The sequence below is a fragment of the Falco biarmicus genome, chromosome 20, assembly GCF_023638135.1.
Source record: "Falco biarmicus isolate bFalBia1 chromosome 20, bFalBia1.pri, whole genome shotgun sequence".
NCBI classification, from domain to species: domain Eukaryota; kingdom Metazoa; phylum Chordata; class Aves; order Falconiformes; family Falconidae; genus Falco; species Falco biarmicus.
This window is the reverse complement of record NC_079307.1, coordinates 2,776,454-2,801,996: the sequence shown is the minus strand read 5'-3', so window position 1 is coordinate 2,801,996 and position 25,543 is coordinate 2,776,454. Positions and strand designations below refer to the sequence as shown.

At 50.7% G+C, this 25,543-nt stretch overlaps 1 protein-coding gene and 1 long non-coding RNA gene across 2 annotated transcripts in view; one reads left to right on the top strand and one right to left on the bottom strand.

Moving 5' to 3' along the window:
- The window catches only part of JAM3 (junctional adhesion molecule 3), a 32,533-nt gene extending 9,994 nt beyond the window's left edge, over positions 1-22,539 (bottom strand). The window contains exon 1 of the mRNA XM_056322886.1: positions 22,440-22,539. Within this exon, the coding sequence (XP_056178861.1) occupies positions 22,440-22,485 (46 nt within the window). The 5' untranslated portion in view covers positions 22,486-22,539. The remainder of the gene's footprint in view (positions 1-22,439) is intronic.
- Positions 1,713-22,432, top strand: LOC130141740 (uncharacterized). Its single transcript, XR_008819154.1, has 7 exons — positions 1,713-3,883; positions 4,467-4,601; positions 5,230-7,620; positions 8,676-8,792; positions 18,466-18,756; positions 19,005-19,976; positions 20,888-22,432. It is a non-coding gene; the product is annotated as an uncharacterized LOC130141740 (long non-coding RNA).
- Positions 22,540-25,543: the final 3,004 nt, after the last annotated feature.

Here is a 25,543-nt window from a genome sequence, read left to right as displayed (position 1 = left end):
GGTAATTATGCCACAAGATACCGACACATTCCTTTCCCTCTGCTCATCCTCTGATCCTCTCAGGTGCTCATCTGGGGTTGTGATCCTTGCTTTGCTCCCTCCTGAGCATAAACAGTTTTCACAGATCCCAGCAAAACCCGAGAGCATCAGAAGTAGCTAGTCACCAAAAGACAAGAAACAACCTTGGGGAAATCTTTTTGAAATCTTTGGACACGTTTTCAACAACAGCATAGGGCACTTGATCAAACAAGGCGTTTGATTGCTTCTGCTGCCAGATTCCTGCTTCTGGAACCAAAAAAGCTTTTCTTGTGGAGATCCTGGTTGGCTTCCTTGGGACAGGTGGCTCTGATAATACACTTGGCTCCATTTTCAAACAGGGGAAGAGTTGTAGGTTCTGCCTTTTTCAGGGACCAGCACCTTCCTTCATCAGAGAGCTGCGTTACCAAAGATGCTTCTACAAATGATCGCTTTCTTCCAGGACCTGCACTGCACCTGGAGAGCCGCAGAAAGCAGCTTGCCAGTGTCCACCCGCTCTGTACTATCCCATAAATCCTCCTTTTGGAAAAGCTAGAGAAAGATGGGGAGGGAAAAGGGCTCCTCGTTCCTTAAAAGAAGCTTGATGTACTGGTTTGGTTTTTGTTACAGATCCTTGCTTACACATGATCTTTTTCCAGAAAAATTGTGTTACATCAAGAGTCCTACCAAAGTGCACCTACTGTAACTACAATGTAAGTTCCGTTGAAGGTGGAGATTGTAATACCACCGTGTTGTGTTTCTGTGAAGGAGTTATGATTCTAAAAGTATTTACTCCAAGACAGTGGGACTCCATCAAACTCCAGCCCCATCTCATTTCTCGGAAATTGTTCACAGCAGGCTTTTTCCCACTCGCTAAACACAAGAGATTTAGATCTCTCCCTCAGGCACAAAGCAGGATGGCAACAAATTTTAGACAGAAGCCGAGTCCTTGGAGACTGTGTGAGAGGTTCTGACATTATTACACCTATTGACTGTGGGCAGAGATCAATGTGGCTCCTTAAATCACTGCCAAGACAGATTTATTCTTCTGTGTGTGGCAGAAGAATACTGCAAGTAGCATGTTCTGAGTTACAAGAAGGCCACAGCTGTGCAGGAAGCAAAGCAAACCAAAAACCTCAAGTGACCACCAGATTGTGGAATGGGAGCAGAACGCCTTTCCAGCTCTTCTCAGCATTGCCTTGGGGTATTCCTTGCTCACCAGTCTCCCTGGGGCTGGAGGAATCTGCCCCAAGCCAGTGCTTCCCAGCTGTTGGCACTCTCCAGTTCAAGGAGCCGGGGCATCCATGCCTGTCCCATCTCCCTGCTGCTGGCAAGCCTTGGCTCTTGGGTGACCACACTCAAGGGTTGCTTTGTTTTGCCTGTTGAATCATTAATGGCCAACTGCCACCTTTTACAAAGAATATCCCAAAGATGTTCCTTCAGGCTTCTTTCAGCCCAGTGCAAATAAGCAGCAAAGGGTTTGTGTTATGTAAATCTCACTTCAAAGGCCTCAGCACCCAGGATCTGGAGAACAGCCGGGCACGGACATGCATTCCTCTGCAGAGCAGCACGCATGCCACAACAGAGGCACCTACCAGATCTGTATGTGCTACGTCCCTGAATACCTACCAGATCTGTATGTGCTACAGACTCAGCCAGACATACGGTTGAATCCCAAATGCCATCAGTTCTCCAAAATAGAATCCAGGACAAGGCAGTGAAGTCTATATCATATTCTTATGGCACTTCTTTCAGCTAAAGAGATCCAGTCCGTACTTGTTCTGTGACTCATGTTATCTGAATCATTTTAAAATGCTACAACTGAAACTGTATTTTCAAAAAAAACCCTAGCAGCTCTATAGACAATGATACTGCGTTAAATCTTCTCTCTGTACCGGGTTAAAGTCAAGTCTGACCTTCCATCTCCTTCCATTCCAATCTCTTCTCTGTTTAAAAAGTCTAGGCAGAAACAGAAGAAGAGGTGAAGTATCCCTAAAGTATTATAGGCAAGGTAAAAAAAGATGACCAGGAAACAGATCAGATAAGTTGGTGCCAACAGTCCATGCCGCAGTATCATTCAGTGCTTCTTTGCCGATATTGCAGTTATCTGATACGGTAATTTTAGTTAATGCACTGTCAGGCACAAGCAGTACAAAAACACGCAGCTGTATTTAAACACCTGCCCACTAAAGCAACAAAAATATGCCTCGCTTGAGGTGTCCATCATCACTAAGCCGTTGCTTGATTTGCAATTCCAAATGCATCTAAGCCACATGGGAATGCTGCTATAAACCACACGCCTTGTTAAGCATCTTTGCTTTCTGGATGGTTACTCTGTGTAGCACTGCTACTGAGTGAGCGACTGATATATTGTTAGGTGTTAGAAACATGTTAGATGAACCCTCTGCGTGTCAGCGTGTCGATGGCTGCCAGTCTGGAGATGCCCCCTAGAGCATCCCCCCTCAGTGCTGTGAGCTGCAGTGAAGGAAACGGCGACAAGGACAGGAAAGCAGAGATGATCAGAGCAGCAGCAGGAGACGAGCATTGCTGTCAAGGGCAGCCCAGCTGACCCCAGGACTGTCCCTGCTTTAGAAGTGGTGTGTGTACGCGGTGTGGAGGAAGCTGTTACATGTGTGAGAAACCTCCAGGGAAAGAGCACAGTGCTGGACTGGGTAAGACAAGGGAGAGGGAGACCTGGTTTCTGCCCTCGGCATATTTTGAGGAAATCATCACAGACCCTTACTTCCAGGAACATCCAACCATCTGCACCTTGAAGTATCCATCCTGTCTCCTGGCGCTTCAGGCTCTTTATCCTTCCTCCTCTCTATCCCCAGTGCATCCCATTGTGATTCCAAAATGTAACTTAATGTCGGTGTAGACAAGGTGGTGTAGGATATGCAACACAGCATGGCACAGGAATGAGATACCAAAAAATGCCTAACCCGCCGTGGGAAGTTTTTTGGGGGGGTTGTCTAACTGTCCTTTGGCTGGGGTTTTGGGAATAGCTTAAGGGACTTAAATGTACTTGTGAGATATAAAGACTGGACTTGTAATGGGTGTGTAAATGTTTTGTAGTACTCAATCTTCTAACTTTCAGCCCCTGCCTCCAGCCCAAGGAGCTGGCTGTATGTTTGCTCTGGCATCCAAGCTGCAGGTTGAAAGCCCTTCAGGCTGATAGAAGGGAGAAGGCAGGTGGACCATGCTGGGCAAGTGACCAGAGTGAGCTGCGTGCTTTTCTTTTATTCCAGTTTTCCATGGCGCCTCCCCAGCCGAGGTCAGCAAGCCAAGCCTGACTCACGGGTGGGCTGCCCTGCTAGAGAACAATGTAGATGTGCAGCGAGAGATTAGTTAACAAAAGCTTAGGAGTGTCTCCGTTCAAATTAAGTAACAGATGGACCTGGTCTGTGTGGGAGCTGATAACGGTTATAAAAAGGCCATCACCAGACTGTGGCCAGCCCACCCTGGAAAAAACCCACTCAGTTGTAAATCCTCTGTGCTGTTATAGCTGCTTGCGCTAGTAAGGCTTTATTTTTACCAGCTATCATAAAACAGCATGACTTATTTTAGATGCATGGCTTGTACCGCTCAGTTAAAAGGGTGCCAGCTCTCTGATAGACACCTACAAACAGAGGAGATGTGCCCGCCTGGGCCGGGAACATGAAGCATAATTAACCTAGAGAAGGCAAACGCAACATCACAGAGCAGTGTTTGGCATTCCACATAGTTCTGGCTTTTGCTTTTCTCCTCTCTTCCACAGCTAGCCAATGGCCCTCATTTCTTCTGAAATGCTGATAATTAGGGAGTCGCTGGCGGTCTCAGCAGTACCAGGACCCCACAGGACAAAGTTGCCTGGAAGAGCATTGAGCATGTAGGTTCATCTGAAGATACAAGAATTTCAGATTTTGCTCTTAATTCACTCTTCCAGCTCACCACTAGAGAAGGCACAGGTATGCCTGTCTGCAAATAAGAGTACGTACAGTTCTGGAATGAAATCTTAACCTGTTTACATCTCCTGATTTAAATCTCCTGATTTTAACTCAGTCCTAACTTTCAGCCCTTGCCTCCAGTCCAAGGAGCTGGCTGTATGTTTGCTCCAAGTTGCAGGTTAAAAGCCCCTTCAAGCTGATAGAAGGGAGCAGCAGGCAGGTGGACCACACTGATTTAAACTGGGACCTTAAAGACCTGATTGTATTTGCTGCAGAGAAGGTCCATTAAAATCCAGGCCATTTGTACAGGTTTTTTTAATTTCCCCCACTCCCTTCAGACAGGAGGCTTTACTGTTCTACCTCCTAATCAGCCAGCAAAGGCACTGGTACACACACAGCCTACACCCACACCCTCAGTAGTGAAACAGGTCGCTAGCAAGGAGATACGGAGCCCTCTTAAGTCAAAAGCCTCTTTGCAAAGCAGCCTCCTTCCGCAGACAAACGTTCCTCCTCTCTCCCATGCAGGGAAGCCAGCGTAGGTGTTGCCTGGTGAAGACCACACGGCGCTTTCTGATGGTTTCCCAAAGTTTGCTCGCGTCACGTTGGGATGCAGCTGCAGATACACTGGCTCACGCATCCATCTGACAAGGGCTCCTGGAGGTAAGGATTTCACAATCTTTGGTTGCTGTTTTGCTCACGGCGTTGCAGCGTGTTTAGAGATGAGATACTACAGCCCTGCATATCTGCACCTTCACAAAAATGAGACAGCCTGTTCTCAGGATCAGACGTGCACGCCACCCACTTTGCAAATCCTTAGGCCCACACTAGGAGGAGGCACCATGAGCCATGCTGCAGAGCTGTCTGAACAGGAAGACTCCAAGCTTACTCATGGTCTTAGCATAAGTCTGAGCTCTTGGCTGGACATGTTGAGCTTGAACCTAGTCCACCAGCAGGTTCTCATGCTCTGCTCTCCCTAAGGGAGCACAGATGCTTTAGGAGAGAGCCAGAGCTGAGCCGATAGCTGGCAACCTGGGGGAAAAGCTCCCAGATGAAGGGCTAGACACTTAGCCCGTTGGATTGAAATAGCTTTTTGGAACAGACATGGCTCAAGAGACCAAGAGCCAGTTCCACAAAGGTATCTCAATGCTGTTGACATCGATGGGCATTTAATACTTTGCCGATATGGCTGCACGTGTCTTGCCCAACATCTTAATCTGTGCACGATCTGGTCCTAGCTCTCCTGTTTTCCCACACTCGTATGCTGGTTTCTGGCTTTTCTCCTGGACAGGACTGAATGTACGTGCAAGACGGGAAGGTAGCAATACTTGGGTGGATGACTAATACCTAATACTTAGAAGAGATTAAGATGGAAGCAGCAAGGCCAGAGAGCTTCCAGCATGTCGGATTGCATCTCTTTCTGTAAGGTATTTCGGGCCATCTTCAGCTCAAAGAAAAGATGGAAAGAGTTAAAACTTGCCCCTTAAAACCTGGGATGAAGGGTAATGGAGAGGGACCAGAAAGGAAACATGAAAAGGAATGCTGTGCATAGAAGAGGCTGTTATTATCAGCCCTTGCATTCCTGAATAGTTTCTCCCTTCCCAAGAAAGAAACGCAAGGCTGAACCAATAGTCTCATTTTCCTTGGGTAAGCAACACGGAACAGGGCATGAAGCTCCTGCGTTGCATTAGATACCACTAACCGGGGGATTAAGTCCTGCCCAGATAATTTATTTTGCCTTGCTACTGGCCTCAGAGGTCAAGCCCCTGACACAGATGCTCTGGGCTCACAATGTTACGCTGACTCTCCAGGAGGAAAAAACAGGGGCAGGTGGCCTTGCTGTGTGGCTTTGAGGGAAGGTCGTTAGGCAGGAGAGCTTCTAATTACGTCTGCACCAAGACTCTGGCAAAAACCAGAAGAGAAATAAGGCAACAAGGAAACAATTACAGATCACTTGGCTAGGAAGGTATCAAAACAGTCACGTTGTACCAAGCGCCGTTCTTGTCGTTTTCATTAACAAATGGACAGCATAATTACATCTTCAGACTGGTCTGGCTCACAGCCAACACAGACCGTGAAAATTAGTGCGTTCACAGAAAATGGGACATGAGGGGATCTCAGGAGGCCAGCGCATCCCCACCTCTGCTTCAGGGCAGGAAAACCCATGGGATGCAACTGAATTCTGCCCTGGATGTCTGCCGAGGTTCTTGCATGCGGTGTTTCCCCGTCATCGTTTTTATCTGTTAAAATGCTGTACATTTACCAGTTGAAGCCTCAGTCCCTTCAAATTCAGTGTCCCCTGCAATTCAGTAAAGATGTACGGTTCCAGTTCACTGGAGGGAAAAACTGAGGAATGGGAAGTCACAGGAAGAATAAGGAATACGCTCTCTCAGCCGGCAGTGGATGTGACATTCTGCGATCTCTCTACTGGATGAGAGCGCCTTGCAACAGCAAAAGCAAAGCCAAGGAACAAAAATGGTGAGCGCTGAAAAGAAGTGGGAATATTTGCACAGGGCAGATTTGAAACCAACCCTTCCTGCCTATTCCCACTTGCCTTCCATTGTTTCCCTAGCCAGCCCCAAGAATTGCCACACAGGCGCATCCTACGTTATTTCTCACTTCAGCAAGTCCCTTTCCTCCCCAAAGTGGCAGATGCTGATACCAAATTAGTGCAAAGTGGGAGGGAACCAGCAGATAACTGTGATGAGAGCCAGGGGCAATGGTCTTCCTCCTGTCCTTTCCCTTCCTCCTGGCAGGGCTCTTGTTGCAGCAGACAGATGCTAAGGGAAGTCTCCAGGGCAGTCAGGCCAGTGAGACATGGCAGGGATCTCTGGCCAGGATCAGGGAGACAGAATGATCCATAATGGGAAAAGGGGCAAGTTCCTTTATTTTTGTCTTGTGTGGGAATTTGACTCAAGGATTGCTGTGAATCTCATAAGCCAAAGTGACGTTTTCCAGGCTGAGCGCCAGCCAACGCACAGACTTGATCTCAGCAGGTATTTGACTTCGACAGGAGCTGGGATGCTCGGCACCTGCCTGACCCTGGCTTTTGATGAGGACACATATCTCAAAAGCTGCCTGAAATGCAAAGACAGGAAATAAGCGGATATGCTATCAGCACCGCGCTTTGCAATACTCTTTAGTGGCTGGCTGTGTCCCAGCCATCAATACAGAGACTCGCAGGGTTTTAGCCTATAATCCTCTATTCCTCTGTCTGTGACTCTAATCTCTTGATCCTCCGTTCTCCTCCAGCCTAGAGCTTGACCAGCAAAACACAGATCTGAAGTTCTGCTTATCAGCCACCGACCATGTCATCTTCCTGTGGAAAATGGGAGTTGGGAAGAGAGTAGCAGTCATCAGAGCCAAGAGCTGAGAGTAGGCTAGAGAAGGGAACAGGAGAAGGCGTGAGCAAGCACACAGAGAAATCATTTATGACATGACTGAAAACAGCTCTCTCTTTAAGAACATTTTCTCCAATTTTACAGTATTATTTTTGTCTTTTTTGTGTGTATAATTCTAGCCTCGGGTATAAACCACAATTGTCTAGTTAATGGCGTTGCACAAAACGTACAAATGAACATTGCAAGAGAATGACTGCAGGCGCCAGGGGAACATTCACATCTGCCTATGAGCGTGCGACCAAGAGCCTGTGAAACTACTGCCGTCATTCCATGCTGGAGAGGTGGGGCCGTCTTCTGTAAGGCAGCTTTGAAGCTTTGCAGTGAATCTGTCAGAACAAAGGATGCAGATCTACGAGGGAAAGAGGCACGCAGCGGAGAGCTGCGCGAGCCATGTGCATGCCCGCAGACGTGCGAGTTGGGGGAATCTCGTTCTAGGGGCAGCCCCGAGTCACGCAAACAGATCTGCAAAGACTTACCTTGTTAACATCAGCCTGAGCACAGGCTGCAAACCTGCAGAGGCAGTTGCACTGCCGGGTTCAACAGAGATTATTTTCTTAGGAAGTACATGGGGAATTAAAGGGAGCCCAAATGAAGTCACAAAGATGAAAAGCTTGACAATGCGCACTATTAGGAAGATGCTGGCATAAATCAGCAGGGGAAAAGGGAGGAAAGTAATGCCATGTCAGAGCAAAGAGTGAGGACAAAAGCTACTCTGGCTTGTCCCAACCTGGATTCCTGACCACGGCAAGCTTGTTTAATAGAGCAGAAAGGAGCCTTGCATGGAGGGGTTAAAAGATTACTTGTCCTGGGGGAGCTGAATTAGCCACATATCTGGGAACTAACTTCTCCCAGACCATGACTTGTTTTTCTCCTTAAACATCTCCTGCTGCTATTTTTAGCAGAGAATTTTCTCAGCTGAATGTTCCCAGTTGAGTCCTGGTCAGAGGCCCTTTTCCCAGAGAGATGCCGGCCCAGCACCATGTGCTGGTCCCCAGTTCAGCTGAGCTCTGTTCCACTGCCCTGGCAGCTTTGGGGTTTACCTGCTGTGCTGCCAGCTCTCTCCCAAGGCAGGGGGGGACGACAGTCCCCCTGCCCAGCCTGGGGCAGGAACGTTCAATGCTCTCACAGACCCCGAAAGCCAGGGGAGGCTGCGCTCTGGTCCACTGTTTCAGAAGCAGCTAAAGAAGAGGCTGGACAGGACTTGAGAACCACCTGCAGGCTTTTTTAGGAGTATGAATGGCAAAAAAGGTGGGAAGGAGATAGAAAGAAATTATTAGGTTGACATTAATAACAGGATCTGCTTCTCGGCACTAAAATCTGTTTGGATTCGTTCCAGTTCCTCCAAGGGAAGCCGGTATTGTTCATAAAAGTTGCAACTAAAATCGGACTGGATACAGCTTAAGGAAATACCTCTCAGAGGAGAACCCTGCCTTGGCTGCTGGAAACAAACGAGGTAACTCCCTTCCTCTTCTCTGGTTTTCTTGGGGCCTTTATTCCTCTTTAGCCAAAATGCTAACCTGTCCATCTGTCCATCCATCACTCCCTTCCCCTGGCTCCTCGCTGCTCAGCCTCCAGCACAGAGCGAATTATCTGTCTGCTCAGGCTGCCTGCCCACGTGCAGTGAGCGCTGTGTCACTCAGTGGGGCGGTTTGCAGGGAAGCGATGCTTGTGACTTCTTTTATCTACAGCCTGATTTAATACCCGCCTGCCAGAGAGGGGCATGTCAATCAAAAGGCCACGACAGGGCGCATGGATGGACAAATCGAGCAAAATGGGAGTGAACCCCTGACTTGTCTGTGCTGATGTGCAACTAAAGCTGGGGGACCCAGGAGGATCAAGCGCTCCAGATCCTGCGAAGGAAGCACGGGTGAGGCTGCAGTCCTGCGCTTGGAGAGCAGCAGCAGTCGGCTGGTTACAGCAGAGCCACAGTCAAGAAGGTCCCTCTAACAATGGCCCCTTCTTGGTCAGTGTATCTGTTGCCTGTGTGTCTTGGAGTCACGTCAGTGAAGCAAACAGATTGGGAACATATTTGTACTCCCCACAGCAGTACAGAAGCCAACCCAGACACAGAAGAGCAAGCTGGGCTCTTTTCTGCTCCTCGCCTCAGTGCCAAGTTTCCAACTCTGCTTGAAACCTGTGGCCGAGCCCTTCTTTGGCAGGGGTGGAGGGAGAGGACAGGCAGGGTCAGGAAATACTGTGCTTTCAGCTCGTGCTTGCAAAAGTTGGCGGCTGGCTGCAGGAGAGGGGAGCCAGGCTGAACTGAGCCGCGCACCTCTGAAGGTCCCCACGAGAGAGACGCAGTCTGGCACGGCACGGCTTGGCCCTTCCCCCTGGTTTGCTTCAACAAATGGGGCCAGAACCGCAGTCACCTGGACAACCCACAGATGCTGCACAAGGGCTTGTCCCAGTGGCCAGAGCTACCTTCAAAAAGCTTCCCCAGGCCCAGCAGGAATCCCAGGAGCGCCGGATTTCTCTCTTGACCTTCACATACACATTCCACCACATGGGCACTTAACCTTTGAGGCTCCTTTAAAAATGCCAGCGCCAGCGTTTTACAGATGAGTATGTTTCCCCTAACATCTGCCCCCTGTATCAGATGCTGCCAGAGCCTCTCTCTCTCCTGGCTCTGCTCCCAGCTGAAGGACAGACAATAGGCGTTTGAATGCTGTCTCCAGTTCCCCTCCCGAACAGCCTGGGGGACATGGCACATCAGAGCCAAGGCAGCGCTGAGCACAGCTTGCCAGCCAGCGACAAATCTCTCCGGATCATGCCCTGCCTTTTCTTCCCCTCCCAGTAGAGCTGAACCACTGGCTAGTTGATACTGGGCATGCAGGCCAGCTCTGCTGGGCAGGTCTTGGCAGCACCCAGCTAGCCAAGCTGAGGAAGTCATTTCTCAGCGCAGTACTGCGGGAGCCAGCCTGATCCCTTTCCGAATGCTGCCAAAATTGACTGACATCCTGGATTCCCCACCCTGCCGACCAGAGCACGGGATAACAGACCCCTCCTGTACCGCTCTGCCAGGCCAGCTCACCTCGAAACACCAGCCACCTCCTGGACTTCCCCTTGCTCACTCTCAACAGCAGCATCTGGCTGCGATTAACTGATCCTGGCTGCAATTAACTGATCCAGGCCGTGCACGGGGCACAGAGAGGAGCAGTTCCACCTGCAAGAGGTTCGACAAGGGTTCGGTGAGAGCTGGCTTGCATTCTCCTGAAGAACCACTGTTCCATCTTTCTAGATACAGCTCTGCTTCTCGCATCCTGGAGCCGTTCAGCCTGTTTGGCACCGCTTCTGCTGCTTCAGAGACAACAGAGAGTGAGAAAAACCTGTCCAGACACCATTTACCTTCCATGGGCTCCCATTGCCACATCAAAGCACCACATCAAACAAACCTGCAAACTGGCCAAGGAATAATCCCCACCCAGCTCTCCTGTGCCAGCCAGAGGCTGTCAGACCCATCCCATCATGCTTCAGAGTTCACCTTTAATCCAGGCCCTTCTGATAAGGGGAAGAGAGGCAGGATGAAAAATGTCATTACAGGACCATCCACAGAAGTTACCTGGCTTCAGCCTGCTCTAGTGGGGGTTGTGTTCTTTCTGCTCGGCATCCAGTACAAGCAGAAATCTCACCTGTCTCCTACCCATAATCTGCAAAACTCCATCTCCTTTCAAAACCAGCTATACAAGACAGTCCTCCTGGCAGTCCCACTCGTCCCGCCTGCTCAGATGCTGGATCCCTTACCTTTCCAAAGCCCCGTGCGTGAATGCCGAGCAAGCTTTGCTACAACCCAGGGACCAGAGAATATCTTCCTATGGCACCCAAGGAAACGGAGGTCACAGAGAACTACAAGCAGCCTGTCCGCCATGAGCAAGTCCTTATCAGAGCAGGACAATGTCACAAGAGCTCAGGTCGATGCTCAAGATACCTTGAAACCAAGGGAGCTGGAGAGGTTTTTAGGTCACTTGAGCACAAGCTGCTTGAAGTCACTGCGATGGGGAAGCACCTGGCACTAGCATCAAGCACTGACCCCATGCAGCCACCACAAGAGCAACATCTAGCTCATTATTTTAATAAGGGTCCTTTGAAATACCTTCTGTGTGAGAGACAGCTAAGAAAATCCAGTCTGGCTTCATTCTGTCTCAGGCAGAAACAGCCTTTATTTAGCAAACTGCTGCTAACAGCTCTGTCTCATTAGTTAGTGTTTAAGGGAACCAGGCTGCAATTGTTCTGAAGTCTGGCATTGGAGAAAGCCTTGATAATGAGGTCTACAGGAGACGATTCCTCCTGACAGGCCCACAATGACCTAGAAATCCTACTTAATTCCCTGTCAGTGGAAAGTGCTGAGTAACAGCGAGGTGTGGAGGCACTGGAGGCTGCTTTGAGAGGGCGGCTGCAGCCTCTGTTCACACTTTGGGCTGTGATGCAAGAGCTCGAGGGTGGAAAAGCCAGCGCCGCTCAGCTCTGCAGCAGCTCCCCAGATAAAGCTTGCCCGGCAGACAGACAGGGGTTTGCTCTGGGAAGGTTTGTAGCCTCATCTGGAAAAGACTTGCCACCACACAGAGCACGCAGAGTGCTGGGGGCAGAAGCTGCTGTTTAACACAACAGTAGAGAGAAGAGGAGGCATTTGGAAAGAGCCTGGTGCTAGCTAGAGCTCCTTTGGAGCCCCCTCAACAGCAGCGCCTGGATCTGGTCTTCTCAGAGCAGTAGGCATTGTCTCCTCTGGATCACGCTGCTTGCAAACTGTGCTAAAACCCTGCCAAAGGCTTTTAGCTCCCTGACTCAAACAGCTCAATATTTACCTACGCCCCTGGGTCTGACATGCCCAGCAGCTCGGCAACTTCACCTGCACGGCTACTGTGGCTACCAACAGAGACTGTGCAGGCAGCTTCCCCTGCCACATCCTGGAACTGCACGGGTGCCGGTCTCATCTCACCTGAATGTGGGATGAGCAGCGGCTCTCTGCCACACCAGGCAGCCTGCGTGCCTTGGAGGCATTGTTGAGCTTTTGACACGTCCTGCCCCAACCACTTGTCCCCGTTTCCTTGGAGAAAAAGGCAGCAGGCTGGCCCAGGCTTGGGCCACTGACACGCTACTTTCAAGTGGTTTGTTTTCAACGAGCAGCGTGTGTACCACAGCTGGGAACCTCTGGGCTGGATGGCCGCAGCCAGCTAGGTTGGAAGATGAGGCAGAGGGACTCAGCTGGCACGTGGGCTGCATACAGCTGACCTTGGAGACCACCCCCAATAAAGACCCTTACAGGCATGTGCTTGCCACCTGTTTCAGCCAGCAGATGAGGGACTAAACCAGGAATTCTGGAACTCAATGCACACTCTGTTAAAAAAATGGTCTGAAGACTGCCACTCACGTGAAGCTGCCGCTGATGCGCGCTCTCTTACCGATCCTTGCAGATGCAGCCACCTTTGCCCATCATGTGCACAACTGCTACTCCCACACTGCAAATGCAGCCCTGTTTAAAGTACAGCACAAACCTGCAAAGAACTGCTGTAAAAAAAAGAAATGTGGAAATGAAACCACCAGCCAAAACAGTGTCTAGAGACAACTCAAGCCAAGTCCCTCGAATGTCAGCACCAGAAGGAAGGCTCTGAAGTAGAGAACCTAGCTCACTCTGCACCAGCTCTGCTGGCACAGACAGAGGATCTGCCTCAGAGACATGAGGAAAAGACATATGCTGAGAAAGGAAGGACCAGCTTTATTTTACCAGCCTGTGTTCCCACCAGAGATGTGCTTTAAAGACTGCCTTGCAAAGTAGGAATTAGATCCAAAGGTGCCTATGCATCTTCCTTGCTGTCATCCCCTTACCAGTTATCTCCAGCCTGCTCTGAGCCAGAAGATGAAAGGATCGTAACACCACTTATCTTCCCACTTAAGAACATGCTTAATGGCTTGCTGTTAAAGAGGAGGACACTCAAGCCCCAGAAAGCAGCTGTAAATTCTGCAAATGGGCTCCCTTGCATTTCTTTGAAGGAGCTACTGCTTCTCAATGAGGGACACAATTAGGAAAAGAAAACTAGGGAGGGAGGAAAAGCAGGAAGCCTTTGCAGCAAGGAGAGGCTTTGCCTCACGTCCAGAATGTGGAGCTGAGCAACAGATGTGAGACGTATGGCATGTGTGCCTCAGAAGTGACCGAGGATGAGCCAGGAATTTAAAAGCTCCTGGGAAATACTGAAGCAGCCAGAGTTTTGACATGTTTGTCACTAGACCGTAAGAAGCTCCAAAAACACGCTCTCCTCGAGACTGTGCGGTGCTACAGCCAAGAAGGTTAGCGGTCCCCTTCCACGCTGCAGACAGAACCGCTGCATGCAACCCTGCCCTGGCTCTAACAGATGAGACCAGGTCACTGCACATCCTCTGGGCTTCTCCGACAGAGCCTGCTGCCTCATCGCCGAACCTGACCCTCATCTCCTCTCCATCCTGGGGAACCTGGGGTCAGCTTGCCTTTGTCATTTAATAGCTGAGTCAAACCCTCAGAACGGCCAAACAGGATCTGTTCCAAATATTTGCGGAAAGAGGAGGATCTAGGAGCCTGCAGCAGAACCCCAGTAGCCTCCCCGGGCGAGGAGAACAATCCCTGTTGTTGACCACCAGCGGGCTGCCAGTGAGCAGCGGGCATGGCTTGGCACAACGTCAGGAAAAAGCCCCCCAAGTCCTCCCATGCTCGCAGGGCACCGGGAATAAACCGGGATGTGGAGTCCCCTCCATCCCCTGGCACAGCCCCAGCCACCCAGCACCACAGACTTGTCAGACCCCACCGTAGCTCAGCTGTTCATCTGGAGAACTCCAGGCACAGCTGGCAATGGGGAGAGGGGGCACCCGAGCGCCTTAGAAGCCGCTGTCAGCCCAACCGTGGACTTCAAAGGGCTCATCTTGCCCCGCTGCGTGGGAGAGCACGCGGTGCCTGTGGGTGAGGACAGCTGCGTGTTGGCCGGGCCCACCAGAGGGGTTTGGATGGAAGCAGGGAGAAGTCGGTACCTGGTTTAACCTCCCCTCCAGCACGCATGAGGCAGCTCCGGCAGGCAGAGCTGCCCTGTTATTTATGGGATGTTGAAAACCGGCCAAAATGAAGGGAGAACTCCAGATACATAAGGATGCTGACTAACCCAAGTAGCCCGTTCTGCTCGAGGGAGAGCCCCTGAGATTCGGGAGGTGATCACAAGGCACTCTGCCTTTCATCTCCAGATCGCCTGTTCAAAGGGAGCTCCATCAGCACCGACCGAGCCGTAGCTAACTAAGAGCTGTTTGCTCATGCACAAGAAATGAGATAAGTCATTGCCTCCTTGCTCCCTGAGAAATCAGACCAGCCCCGTCCTTACACACTGTGCAATCTCAGCAGGGTAGCTAAGACCAAAGAGGGAAAGAAACCAGCACCTCCTCTACTGCAGGAGCTACTAGGTCAACCAGGAGATGCGTGGTGGTTGAAGCTAACCTGTTCCGTGGCATGTGAATCCAGTCCTGACATCTGCACAGATCCTTCATGCTAACCAGGGGCTGGGTGTTACTCCTTCTGCTTTGGTCCCTGGTATCTATAAACACCTCAACCAAACCAACCCACTCCCCCAAGGACAGGGGGCTGGTGGCCGGGGAGGTCAGCGCTGCTCCAGAGGTGCCAGTCGCTGCAGTGCACGGAGCTGGGACTTCCCTTTCTAATGCGTGTCACTGAGGCACAGGACCTTGCTACTATGAAGCAGATGTTTTCCAGGCTCTAAAAATAACTAACTCCAAACAACATGGTGGGTATAAATAAATATTTATCTTCGGGCTTTTGCAGAGATCAATGCAGAAGGAAAAGATTAAAGTCAAGATTTAAGTGTGTATTAAAAATAGCTGTTGATAAGATCCTTTGAGGGGATAAAAGCTGTTTTACAGAAGGCAGCGAGAACTGCAGGACTTTGCAACACCTTCCCTGCCGTGAACTGTGTAAAATCCCGGAAATCATTCAAGAGAGTGTTAGCAGCCAGAGCCCTCAGGAGGAAGTCCATTAGCAGGCAGCAATCTCCTTAATGGACCCTCGGGGTATGTGGTAGCTACCTCGCCTACGGACACTCCGCTTCTTTCCACTGCTGCGCTTCCAAGGGCTGCTCACGCAGCCATTAGCATCCAGCACTCTCAGGGATGCTCCTCATCTTTATGGCAGCCCAACAGTGCGATGAATTAGTCTTTTGGGTGGCTTTCATTGAGTGAGGAGGACACAAATTGGTATGGCGAGGGGTTTTTTGGTTTTGGGTTTTTTTGTCTGACATCACCTAGCAAAGACAAACATTGATCTGCAAACAGAAGCTGTACATGCTACTGTAATGCAGGTAAAGGCAGTAACATCTGTCACGGCGTTTTTTTTCCAAGGATGACATCCTAGCAAAATGAAAATATTGTCTCCATGGCAGACCTTGGCCTAAAACATCAAGCAAAGCCTTGTACGTTTATGTGCAGACAAAATCATTACATCCTCAGCTGTGCAACTGGCTCCACTCGAGCGGGTCTGAGAGAGCATGCAGCCACCCCAGGGAGGTGGGAAGTGGCAGGAACCTTTCTGCAGGGAATGCAAAGCAGGGAATGAAAAGCAGGACTGCTGTGCAGAGCACTGCTGGCTCTGTCAAAAGGTAAGCTGGGTTTCCCGAAACAGCTCTCTGCCATGACATTGCTTACCAGGCTTATTCCTTACTGCTAATGAAACAAAAATTCTGACTTAAGATAATATGGGCTCCTTCAGCAACCATTGAAGGACTTCATGGTTACACATCTTGAGACATACTGGACCAGACTGTCAAAAACGGCAAGTGAATGAGGTATCTCAGGTGGAGCAGGCAGGGAAGTCGGATGCTTTCAACGAGCTAAATTTTTAGAAGCATTATACTTATACCCTCCAGAACAGAGTCTAAACCAAAGTACCCCAATTCACATCCCACCTGTAAAATGCCAGCCGCGAGAAGAAGGGCTAAGAAACTGGCCCAAAATTTTATGAAGGTGGGAATTTTCAGAAGAGCCCACAGGCATTAGAAATACAGCCCAGTAACGGGAACAAATCCCCTTGGATTTCAGTGGGTTTCTCCAGCTCAGCAGAAAATCTTACCTAGGCCACCAAAATAATTTTTAATGGTGCGATTACAAATCTTGAAATACTGCTGAACATTGTCAACTGCTACCTTTTAGCCGCGTGCCAAAGCTAGAGTAAGTCCCTGGCACACTGGAGTTTTCAAGCCCAGTGTGTTCAAATGGGCCAGCTGCACCCAAATGAATTAAGAGGGCTCCTAAAAACCTGCTGATCTTACATTTGTGTTGTAATAATCAGGTACATCGATGGGAGTAGGTTCTGGCTTTAACTCTGAAATCCCTGGGATTTATGACTTTAAACAAAAAAAAAGAAAACCTTAAGCATTATCTGAACACAATTTAATTTCATCTACTTCATCTATCGCTGCACTGAAACCTTCATTTCCCCTTGTAACCGACTCTGTGTTAAGCCCTGTGCTCTGTTCCACGAGGGACACTACATAACTCCATACATTATATTATTTATACTGACAAGCGATTCTTGCGTGACAGAACAATTCCTTTTTTTTTTTTTTTTTGAGCTTATCTGAAGTACCTGTGGGCTGTCAGGTTACAGCATGTATGTGGCTGGGTTTCTTTTTGATTAGTTAATGCCGGCCCAGTGTTGACTGGACTCCCGTTTGACAGCTCTCAGCAGTTTGCAGGTGAGTTCATGGGAATCCTACCCAACTGTGCTCTCAGGAACAGGGGAAATTGCAGAGGTCTGGGTGGTGGCTGGGGGTTTTTTTGCCAAATCCCCTGTATAAATTTTGCTCCTGCATCTGCTGCTCTTTTCTCTGCCAGTTGCCTGGTTTGGAACATGTACCAGAAGCAATTTCCTTTGATACCCAACGCAGCAGAGAAGGAGCTTTGACAAAACACTGCAGAACTGCAGAGGAACACCCCCTCTAGACCTTGCTTCTTGCGTGTTTTTTCTAAGAAATCTGGAGGCCTGGCTTAAGATGCTGCTCTAATAAGCACTGGGCACCAGCTCAGTTACGCAGCTGTCTTGGTTTTGCACTTTGAAGCTGTGTGTTAAACAGCTGAGCTTCTGCACAGGAGCCACACAAAGCTTTCTTACAGCATGAAACACAGCAAAGCAGTCAAAGTTAGTGACTGCCCAGAAAGAAGTGATAACAGAACCTCAGCTGACCATTCTCCTGCAGGAAACATCTTTAATGTATAGCTCCCTCAATGTGTATCCCCAGAGGAAGGCTGCTCAGCCTCCGCTTATCTAAAATGAGATGCAGAAATCTGTGAGGAGCTGGTTATCCTGGAGACCCACGTTCTGGCGAAGTCCATGGAGCACCTTGCTGTCCTGTTCCCCACAGATGGGACTCTTTCGCTGGCTAAGTCTCTAGAAAAAAAAGAATGAAACTCTCTAAACAATACCTCTGATCTCATCTCAAGTTAATACTGTGGATGTTAGCACTCTGAAGGGTCATAAGCAAACAGAGACCTGAGCTTTCCAGCCAAAAAAAAAAAAAAAAAAAAAAAGGGGGGAAAAAAAAAAAGGGCAGTTTTTATGTTACTGTTTATTTTTCTGAAACTGAAAATTCTCCTTGCCAGCGTGGGAGTTGGAGAACTGCAGCCCAGCAGGTATTTCCTCTGCTCCAAGAACAGCTATGGACAGAACTGCACCCAAACAGCAATCCAGCCCCTTTGGGTGAAAATTAAAACCGTGTCCAGAACTTTCATTACTGCAATTAAAGCCATTAACTGGTTCTTAGGCCATGTCCTGACTCAGCGAAGGAATGGCTTTTGCTGCACACACCCTTACTCCTCCACTACGTGCAACTGATGTTTAGTGGTTGATCCTGTGTCTCGTAAAAACATGATACTCCCTGGGGGCTCAGAGCGAAGGCAAACAGCCCTTATCAATTGGAAAAAGATGGTGTAGTTCATATTCCAACTGATAGATAAACCAGATTGAGAATGTAATTATCCTAATTAATTTTATATCTCGAATTAATCTCCTTATATAAACAGCAGTTTCAAAGCAGGCCACCAGCTTTTACGCAGAGAGCAGTTGTTTTATCTTGTTGAGGGGCATGTTAGCAATGCACGCTCTTGTTTTGCAGGAAAGGACTCTTGAGGACTCGGGATCCTGGTTGGTCTCCGGAAATCTTTCCCCTTGCTAACTCCCTCCCACCACTTCAGGCCTGCTCCGTAAGGAGTTCATGAACCTTCTCCGGATCATCAGGGCTTGATGCAATCAACTGTGAAGCATTAGCTCTAAATATACGACTGGGAGGCCAATTCTGCTTCAACACACAAAGACTCATCGCAGAAGATGGTAAAGCAGCAAGCGCAATTTGCAAGAGAAACTTAAATAATAATCCACGCCGCAAGGAAAGCAGGAGCAAGTGGGGGTAAGGAATGGTTTACCCCTCGGTATAGTATATTTATATTTATATGTATAAAGCGCCTATCACCATATCGATAAACATTCTTTGGAACCACTCTTGACGGTTCCTTTGAGGTGGACTGAGGTTAGGGGCATACCGGCAGGAGGCTCAGAAATCTGGCCCACCCACCCACAGCCCTTATGCAGAGCAGCTTTTGTCCTTATGTGTGAAGCTAAATGCAGGAGCTCATTCCGCTTTATTTACTTGTTTAGGTGATTTCTGGCAATTCAACATGTGTTCCCGGTGCAAACCCTCAGTGTGTGGACAGATAATTGAAAAACAGCTGCAGCAGGCCAAGAGACCCAGGATTCAACTCATACAAGGAAAATAAACAGGTCAGGAAAAGAACCTAAGTTCACGATCAGAGCAACATCTCAGTCCACCGAGCTCTTTCTCCTCACTAAAGAAAACACATTTTACTCTTTGAATCTGCTTGTGCTTCAGTAACCGAGTAATTCCCAGAAGTATTCAGAGCAAGAGGGAATGTGCTGGTGTCACGTTCTTTGTCAACAGCTGTAAAGTAGATGTGCATCCAACTCCTCTTTGGTGGTGATGCCAGATATTGCTTACCCAAATAGGAACACCAAGCCCTTCCCAAGAATTTTTTTGAAGAGGTTATTAAGTGTCTGATTTTGGCATGGCTCTCAAAGCCGTTCGTCCCTACTTTTTACTGCCTGTTGAAAAGAAAGCAATACTGCAAATACTTCCCATCAGAAAATGCCAACAAGCAACTTATCATAACTGCAATAGAGCTAACAACATTTCCACCAAGTGATTTTTGGCACTGACAGCTGACTCGGAACAGTTGTTGGTGGCTGGGACAGATGGATATTAAAAAGAAAAGAAAAAAAAAAAAGAAATGAGAACTTCTACTCTGTACAGAGTTTGAGAAACCTTTTGCAAAATCCAACATATTACCAAAACCTCAGATTCAAATCAAAGGGAGATTTGAATATACTGAGCTTTAAAACTGAAACGTGCCAAGAACCTGCCCTATCTCCCTATCAAGGATTATAATGTATCAACATGTTTTATTTTCAATAGAAAATACTTGAGAGTTTTAGGAAAGTCTCTACAGCTCTGCCTTCAGCACAGCATGCGAAATCCTCAAAATCCAAATGTTTGTTTCCACGGGGAAGCTTGCAACAGAGACCTTGAAGTAGGACGTAACATCGATATCAACTGTAAGCCCCACTTTCCATCACTGATGCCAGTAACTTCCACTAGTTTAATTATGACCGTGGCTTCTCCCTGATGTGCAGAAGCTTTAGATGCCTGCAGTGCCCGGAGCTGGGTATGCACCGAGTGCTCCACGCTTCATGGGCTACTGCTTTGTGGCAAAGTGTTCAGGCCATGGTCAAGAGCAGGGTCTGTTCTGGCGCCAGTGCTGCAGGAGGGGGCAATCCCTGCCCTGCAGCACTTACAGCCTAAGCAGCACCGACTGCCTAAAGCATACAGGTCAGTCTTGCAGCTTGGGATCTCAGCATCGTTAGCTTTGTCACCTTCCTTCTGTGCCTTTTCTTGCACCAAGTAGTCAGCTGGCATCAAACACATCCTTACAGTCACGCTCCTATCCCACTATCCATCACCAACCCTGCAGTACATGTTTAATTTTATGTACTGCTGACAGCGTAACCTTAACTTAGGGGGATGTTCCCCAGTGTGTAAAGTCAAGCATAGTGGAACAAACTTCTTTTTATTCTCGACCTCGCTTCTTCCCACTCTTCTGGGCTTATGACCACAAATCTGAAAACAGCTGGAAATCACTACAGGACGAGGCACTTCGATTTGGCCCTAATCCTTTGTATTTAAAAGGAGAGCAAAGCCTGTTGCCACTTGGTTCGCTCACCAGATAAATGTTCTCAGGCAGAGGTATGAAATGAGTGGTCTTTGGCTGTTTTTAGCAACTTTTGTGTGTCTAAAGAAAGGCAGAAGTATCTGTAGTTCATTTCCAGCCTGGCTATCTTTTAGGCCAAATTCAACAGGACACTTTGGCACTGCTCACGTAACAGAGGAGGGAAACGGGGCGGCTTTCTACCTTGCAGCCCCACTGTAAGGAAGAGTTGTGCTAAGCTGGTCATTTTTCTCCTTCAAGGGGAGCATCCCAATCCAGAGTTAGCACCTGGAAGACTATGCGGTGCTCCAGGGTCAGGAACTCCCAGTTTCTTCTGCTGAAACTGTTTCTGCTACAGACCACAGCAAAGCAAGCGAACAACAGACCCTGGAGCCCATGACACCCGTCTCATCGCAAATGTGTGTCAGAGTCATCTCCTCACCTCTCCACTCACTTTTTTGGTAAGCAGTGCCCAAATCTCACTTTATTGGAGGCCCAAGAGGCTCCGCAAGTTTTTTCAACTCACTGGAGAATTTTTTTGTCCTTAGGTAAACTGTTGGAAATATTTCAATACACTTCAGTCTTGAGTCGACCCGAAACAGTTATCGGGGGTGTGTAACACACGTGCATGCATGCACAGCCCCGTGCATTTTAGTAATCAGTTGCTGGTTGTCACCCTAACCCCACTCTGTCCCGTTTTCTCCTCCTGCCATCTGGGCGTGGGGGGGGGGGGAGGGCAATGCAAGCCCACCGGCTGCTGTCCCCCTCCTCGTCCCCCCACTATTAATAGCCAGACAACAAATGAGCCCAAATTCATTCCTGAGCGGAATTAGCAAATGTTTTTGCAATTAAAACTGCAAACATTCATGCGGGGCCCCCGGAACAATAGGCGCCTGTGCCTGGTCTTGAATAGGCACTAGTGTCCGCCCTGCCTGCCTGCCGAGCCTGCACATTCCTGGCACCCTCAGCCCTGGGCCCGCTCCTCGCTGCGCTGGGGGTTTGGGATGTTTCCCCCCTCTCTCGTCCCGTCCCGTCCCCCCACCACCACTCCCCGCAGCACCACGCTCCCGCCGGGGGAGCCGGTGAGGTCGGGGCTGGCCCCGGACCCCACGGCACGGCACGGCCCCCGGCCCGGCTGTGAGCAGCCCGTCCCTGCATCTCCCCGGGCCGGGGTGCGCATCCTCCCCCTCCCTGCGCCAGGACAAGGGCCGGGGCACCGCATCCCCCTTCTCCGGTTCCCCGGGACCCCGACCGGGGGCAGCGCAGCATCCCTCTTCCCCAGGACCCAGACCGGGGGCAGACCATCCCCCTTCCCCGGGACCCCGACCGGGCCAGCGCATCCCCCTTCCCCGGGACCCCGATCGGGCCAGGGCATCCCCCTTCCCCTGTTCCCTGGGTCCCCGGGCAGCGCATCCCCCCTTCCCGGTTCCCCAAGACGCTGACCGGGGACAGCGCATCCCCCTTCGCCGGCACCCCGACCGGGCCAGCGCATCCCCCTTCCCCGGTTCCCCAGGACCCAGACGGGGGGCAGAACATCCCCCTTCCCCGGGACCCCGGGCAGCGCATACCCCTTCCCCGGTTCCCCGGGACTCCAACCGGAGGATGGACATCCCCCTTCCCCGGTTCCCCGGGACCCCGACCGGGGGACAGGGCAGCATCCCCCTTCCCCGGGACCCCGACCAGGGACAGCGCATCCCCCTTCCCCGGTTCCCCGGGACCCCGACCCGGGGCAGCGCGTCCCCGGGCCGCGCCGCGGCGGGTCCCGCGGGCCGGGGTGTCCCCGCTGTCGCCTGCTGCGGTGGCCGGGACTCACCGAGCAGGGGCAGGAGCAGGAGCAGCGCCGGCCGCCGCAGCGCCATGATGGGGTGTGCGGAGCCGAGCGCGCCGCGCCGAGCCTGCGCACTGCCCGGGCGGGGGGGGCGGCGGGGGCGGGGGGACCGCGGGGCCCGTTGCCGCGGAAACCAGGCGGGGGGGCGCGGATCCCGGCGGGGGGCCGGCAGCAGGGCTTGCCGGAGGGGGCAGGCCCCGGAGGGCAGGGCTGGAGCGGGGAGGGGGTACTCCCCCATCCCCATCCCGCAGCCCCGAAGGCGGGCGCATCCCGCGGGTCCTCCCGCCGCCTCCCGGGAAAACGGGCCCGTGCGGGTGGGAAGAGGCGCCGGGGCAGCGCTCGCTGGGCGCCGCCGGGGGAAACTGGCCGCCAGTACAGCGCTGGGAGGGCTGTGCGTGGTGCTGAGCCGGCAGAAGCTGGAAAAGGAGCTTGAAGGCAATGTTTGGCTGAGCAAAACCCACCCAAGTTTTGCTCTAGAGCGGGTGCTTCCCCCTGGGTTTAATAAGAGACCCTAAACCGAGGGATTTCTCGGTGAAAACCCCCTAAAATGCTGCCTCACGCTGAGCTGTGCCTTTCACTATAAACTTTTGACCAACTCAGAGGAAGCAAGCCAGGCCAACAGCCAGCAGGGCAGAGACTTTTCCCAAGGAGCTTCCCCAAGTCCTCAAGCGGTACCCAACCCTCCGGCCGCAGCCACGTGTTTCCCTTAGGGATCCTGCCCTGGCAAGGGGCTCTGCACAGGGAGCATCCCGAGCCACTGCGCAGCCCTTGCAAGTGTCCCAGAACCTTTTTTCTTTGATTAACAGGAAAAAACAAAAATTATCAGCACCGGCCACTCACCCCAAATGGAGCGAGTCAGCCTGGGTTAATGCTGGCTCCTGCGTCACTGTCAGTAGCGTGTGATGGGGATGTAATTAAGATGCTGCTGAAGATGAAGCAGCTGGAATGAAAGCCGAGCTCTTCTCTGTTCCGTAAACCGGCTCGGCAGAGCTGGTAGAAATTAAGGGATGTAAAAATGTATTTAACTTGATAATGTAGCAGATCCAACTCAAGATGCTAATGAGTAGATTTAAAGGGCTGATCTGAGCCTGGTGAAATTAATACAGAGTCTCATCAATTCTAATGGCCAGATGGGACATTTCACTGGGGATGAAGGGGAAGGAATCGCCTAATAACACTATATGGCTTAAAATCTGACTCTACCAATCTTTGGGTTGGGTCTTTGTTGAGCAAGGAGTCATTTTAACACAGTCCGTTCAGACTGGCCTGACAGGAGGTGTAAAATATGATGACATAGAGTATAATCAGTGAGAAAGTGTAATCACTGAGCTGCCAGCTTCCTCTTCAACTTCCAGCAGCAGCTTGATCAGGGAAGAAGTGGAGCTGAGAAAGGGGGAACAGGGAAGGATTGGGGGGGGGGGGGCAGGGGGGTCTAGCCCCTGTGCTCCTTCTGGCCTTCCAAGCTGTATGTACAGGGCCAGGTGAAACGTGGACCTGTGAACAGCCTGCAGCACCTTGGGCTTTCCACATGGGAAACCCGGCTCATCCCATCCGTGCGGGAGTGGGGAAGAGCCGCGCTGGGGAAGCGGCGGCCGGGCTGTGCTGCGCCGCTGTTCCCAGGCCAGCTGGCCCGCGTGGTGGGGAGCTGGAGCTGTGCTAAGGGGCTCGTCTCAGCCTTGGTTTCCCTCCCGAGGCGGCTGGAGCTTAGCCTAGGTGTGCACTGAGAGATGTTTGTGAATAATCAGTGCAGGCAGAGGCCAGTTTGAAGTCAACTGGCAAAGCAGATACGACCTTAGCGCCGTCATATCACACCAGGGTGTGAAATCTTGAACATCATCTTGTATATACGTCCTCGCATAGGACATACGTGCCGATTGCCCACCTCAGGCAGACACGACTAGTACCAGCGCTTCTCTTTATGCTGCCTCCATGGTTTTATTACAGCGAGGTTCTGCCTTTTGATCTGCCATCGCCACTGAGGAGCCATCTGAAATGGGAAACTCAACAAGCAAAAGGAGTCGCAGTAAATATTACACAAGAACTGTAGCGCACATCAAACCAGAACGGCAAAGTGCTGTGTTGCAAAACATTGATTTTCACACACAAATGGAACTCCCATTTCATTATTTAATGTTGAAACAAGTAACTAGAATAAAGTATGCACTAAGGGCAGCCCTGTGTAGTGCAGGGGTGTATTCAGGCATGATGAGGGGCAGCATAAACCTGTCTCTTCTTTGATTTCTTTGTTCTCTGAAGAGCTTAAAACAAGGAGAGGAATCTGCAGGATGAGAGGGAGGGAGCATGTGTCCTGCCAAGGAGCCTTCCCGAGCTCCAGCAAAAGCCTGTGGTGGGAGTGATGGAGAAGCAAGGGCTGCACGACCCAGCCCAAGCACAAGTAGCGGTGGTGGCCCTGGAGATGTGCAGGAGAAGGCAGCGGGGCCTCGCTCCTGGCGCTTGTAAGAACGGGGGGGAGGTGACCGAGGGCTAAACTGGAAAAAAACACCTTAGGGATTTTGAAAAGTTGTACGGAGCGTGTTGTACACTGAGTGGGCTCTGAAGGCAACTCAGAAAAAATGGATATCCTTTTGATGCTTGTAGTGCCCGGAGGCCCAAACTGAGGTTCAAGCCCTGCTGGGAAGAAGCTGCTCAAACCTGTAATAACAGGCTGTGCCTGTCACGATGAGTTTTCAATAGCAACACACATGGCAGACAGGAACGTTATTATCTGAGGCACTGGGGCTCCAAGGACTCTGCCAACGAGCTGTGACACACCTTGCGTGTCTGAGGCCGCAGGGCTGCCCATCTGGACCTTCCCCGGGTTCGCTCCAGCCCCCTTGGGCTCTGAAGCCGTGCCGGCGGCAGGCTGCTCCGCCGCCCTGTGAAGGAGGAGGTCCTGGCACACACCGCCTCGGTGCAAGGGTTCGGCTGCTCTCCCAGGTGGGAGCTGCTTGTGCAGCGTCTCGGGGAGGACAGCAGCTCTGGAGGCCACCTGCTTGGTCCAGCATTAAAGAAAAACTTCTTGACGTGCAAGAGGAGGGGGGCCTGGCCACCGCGTTTGCTCAGGGGGCAAATGCCAGCAGGCAGGATTT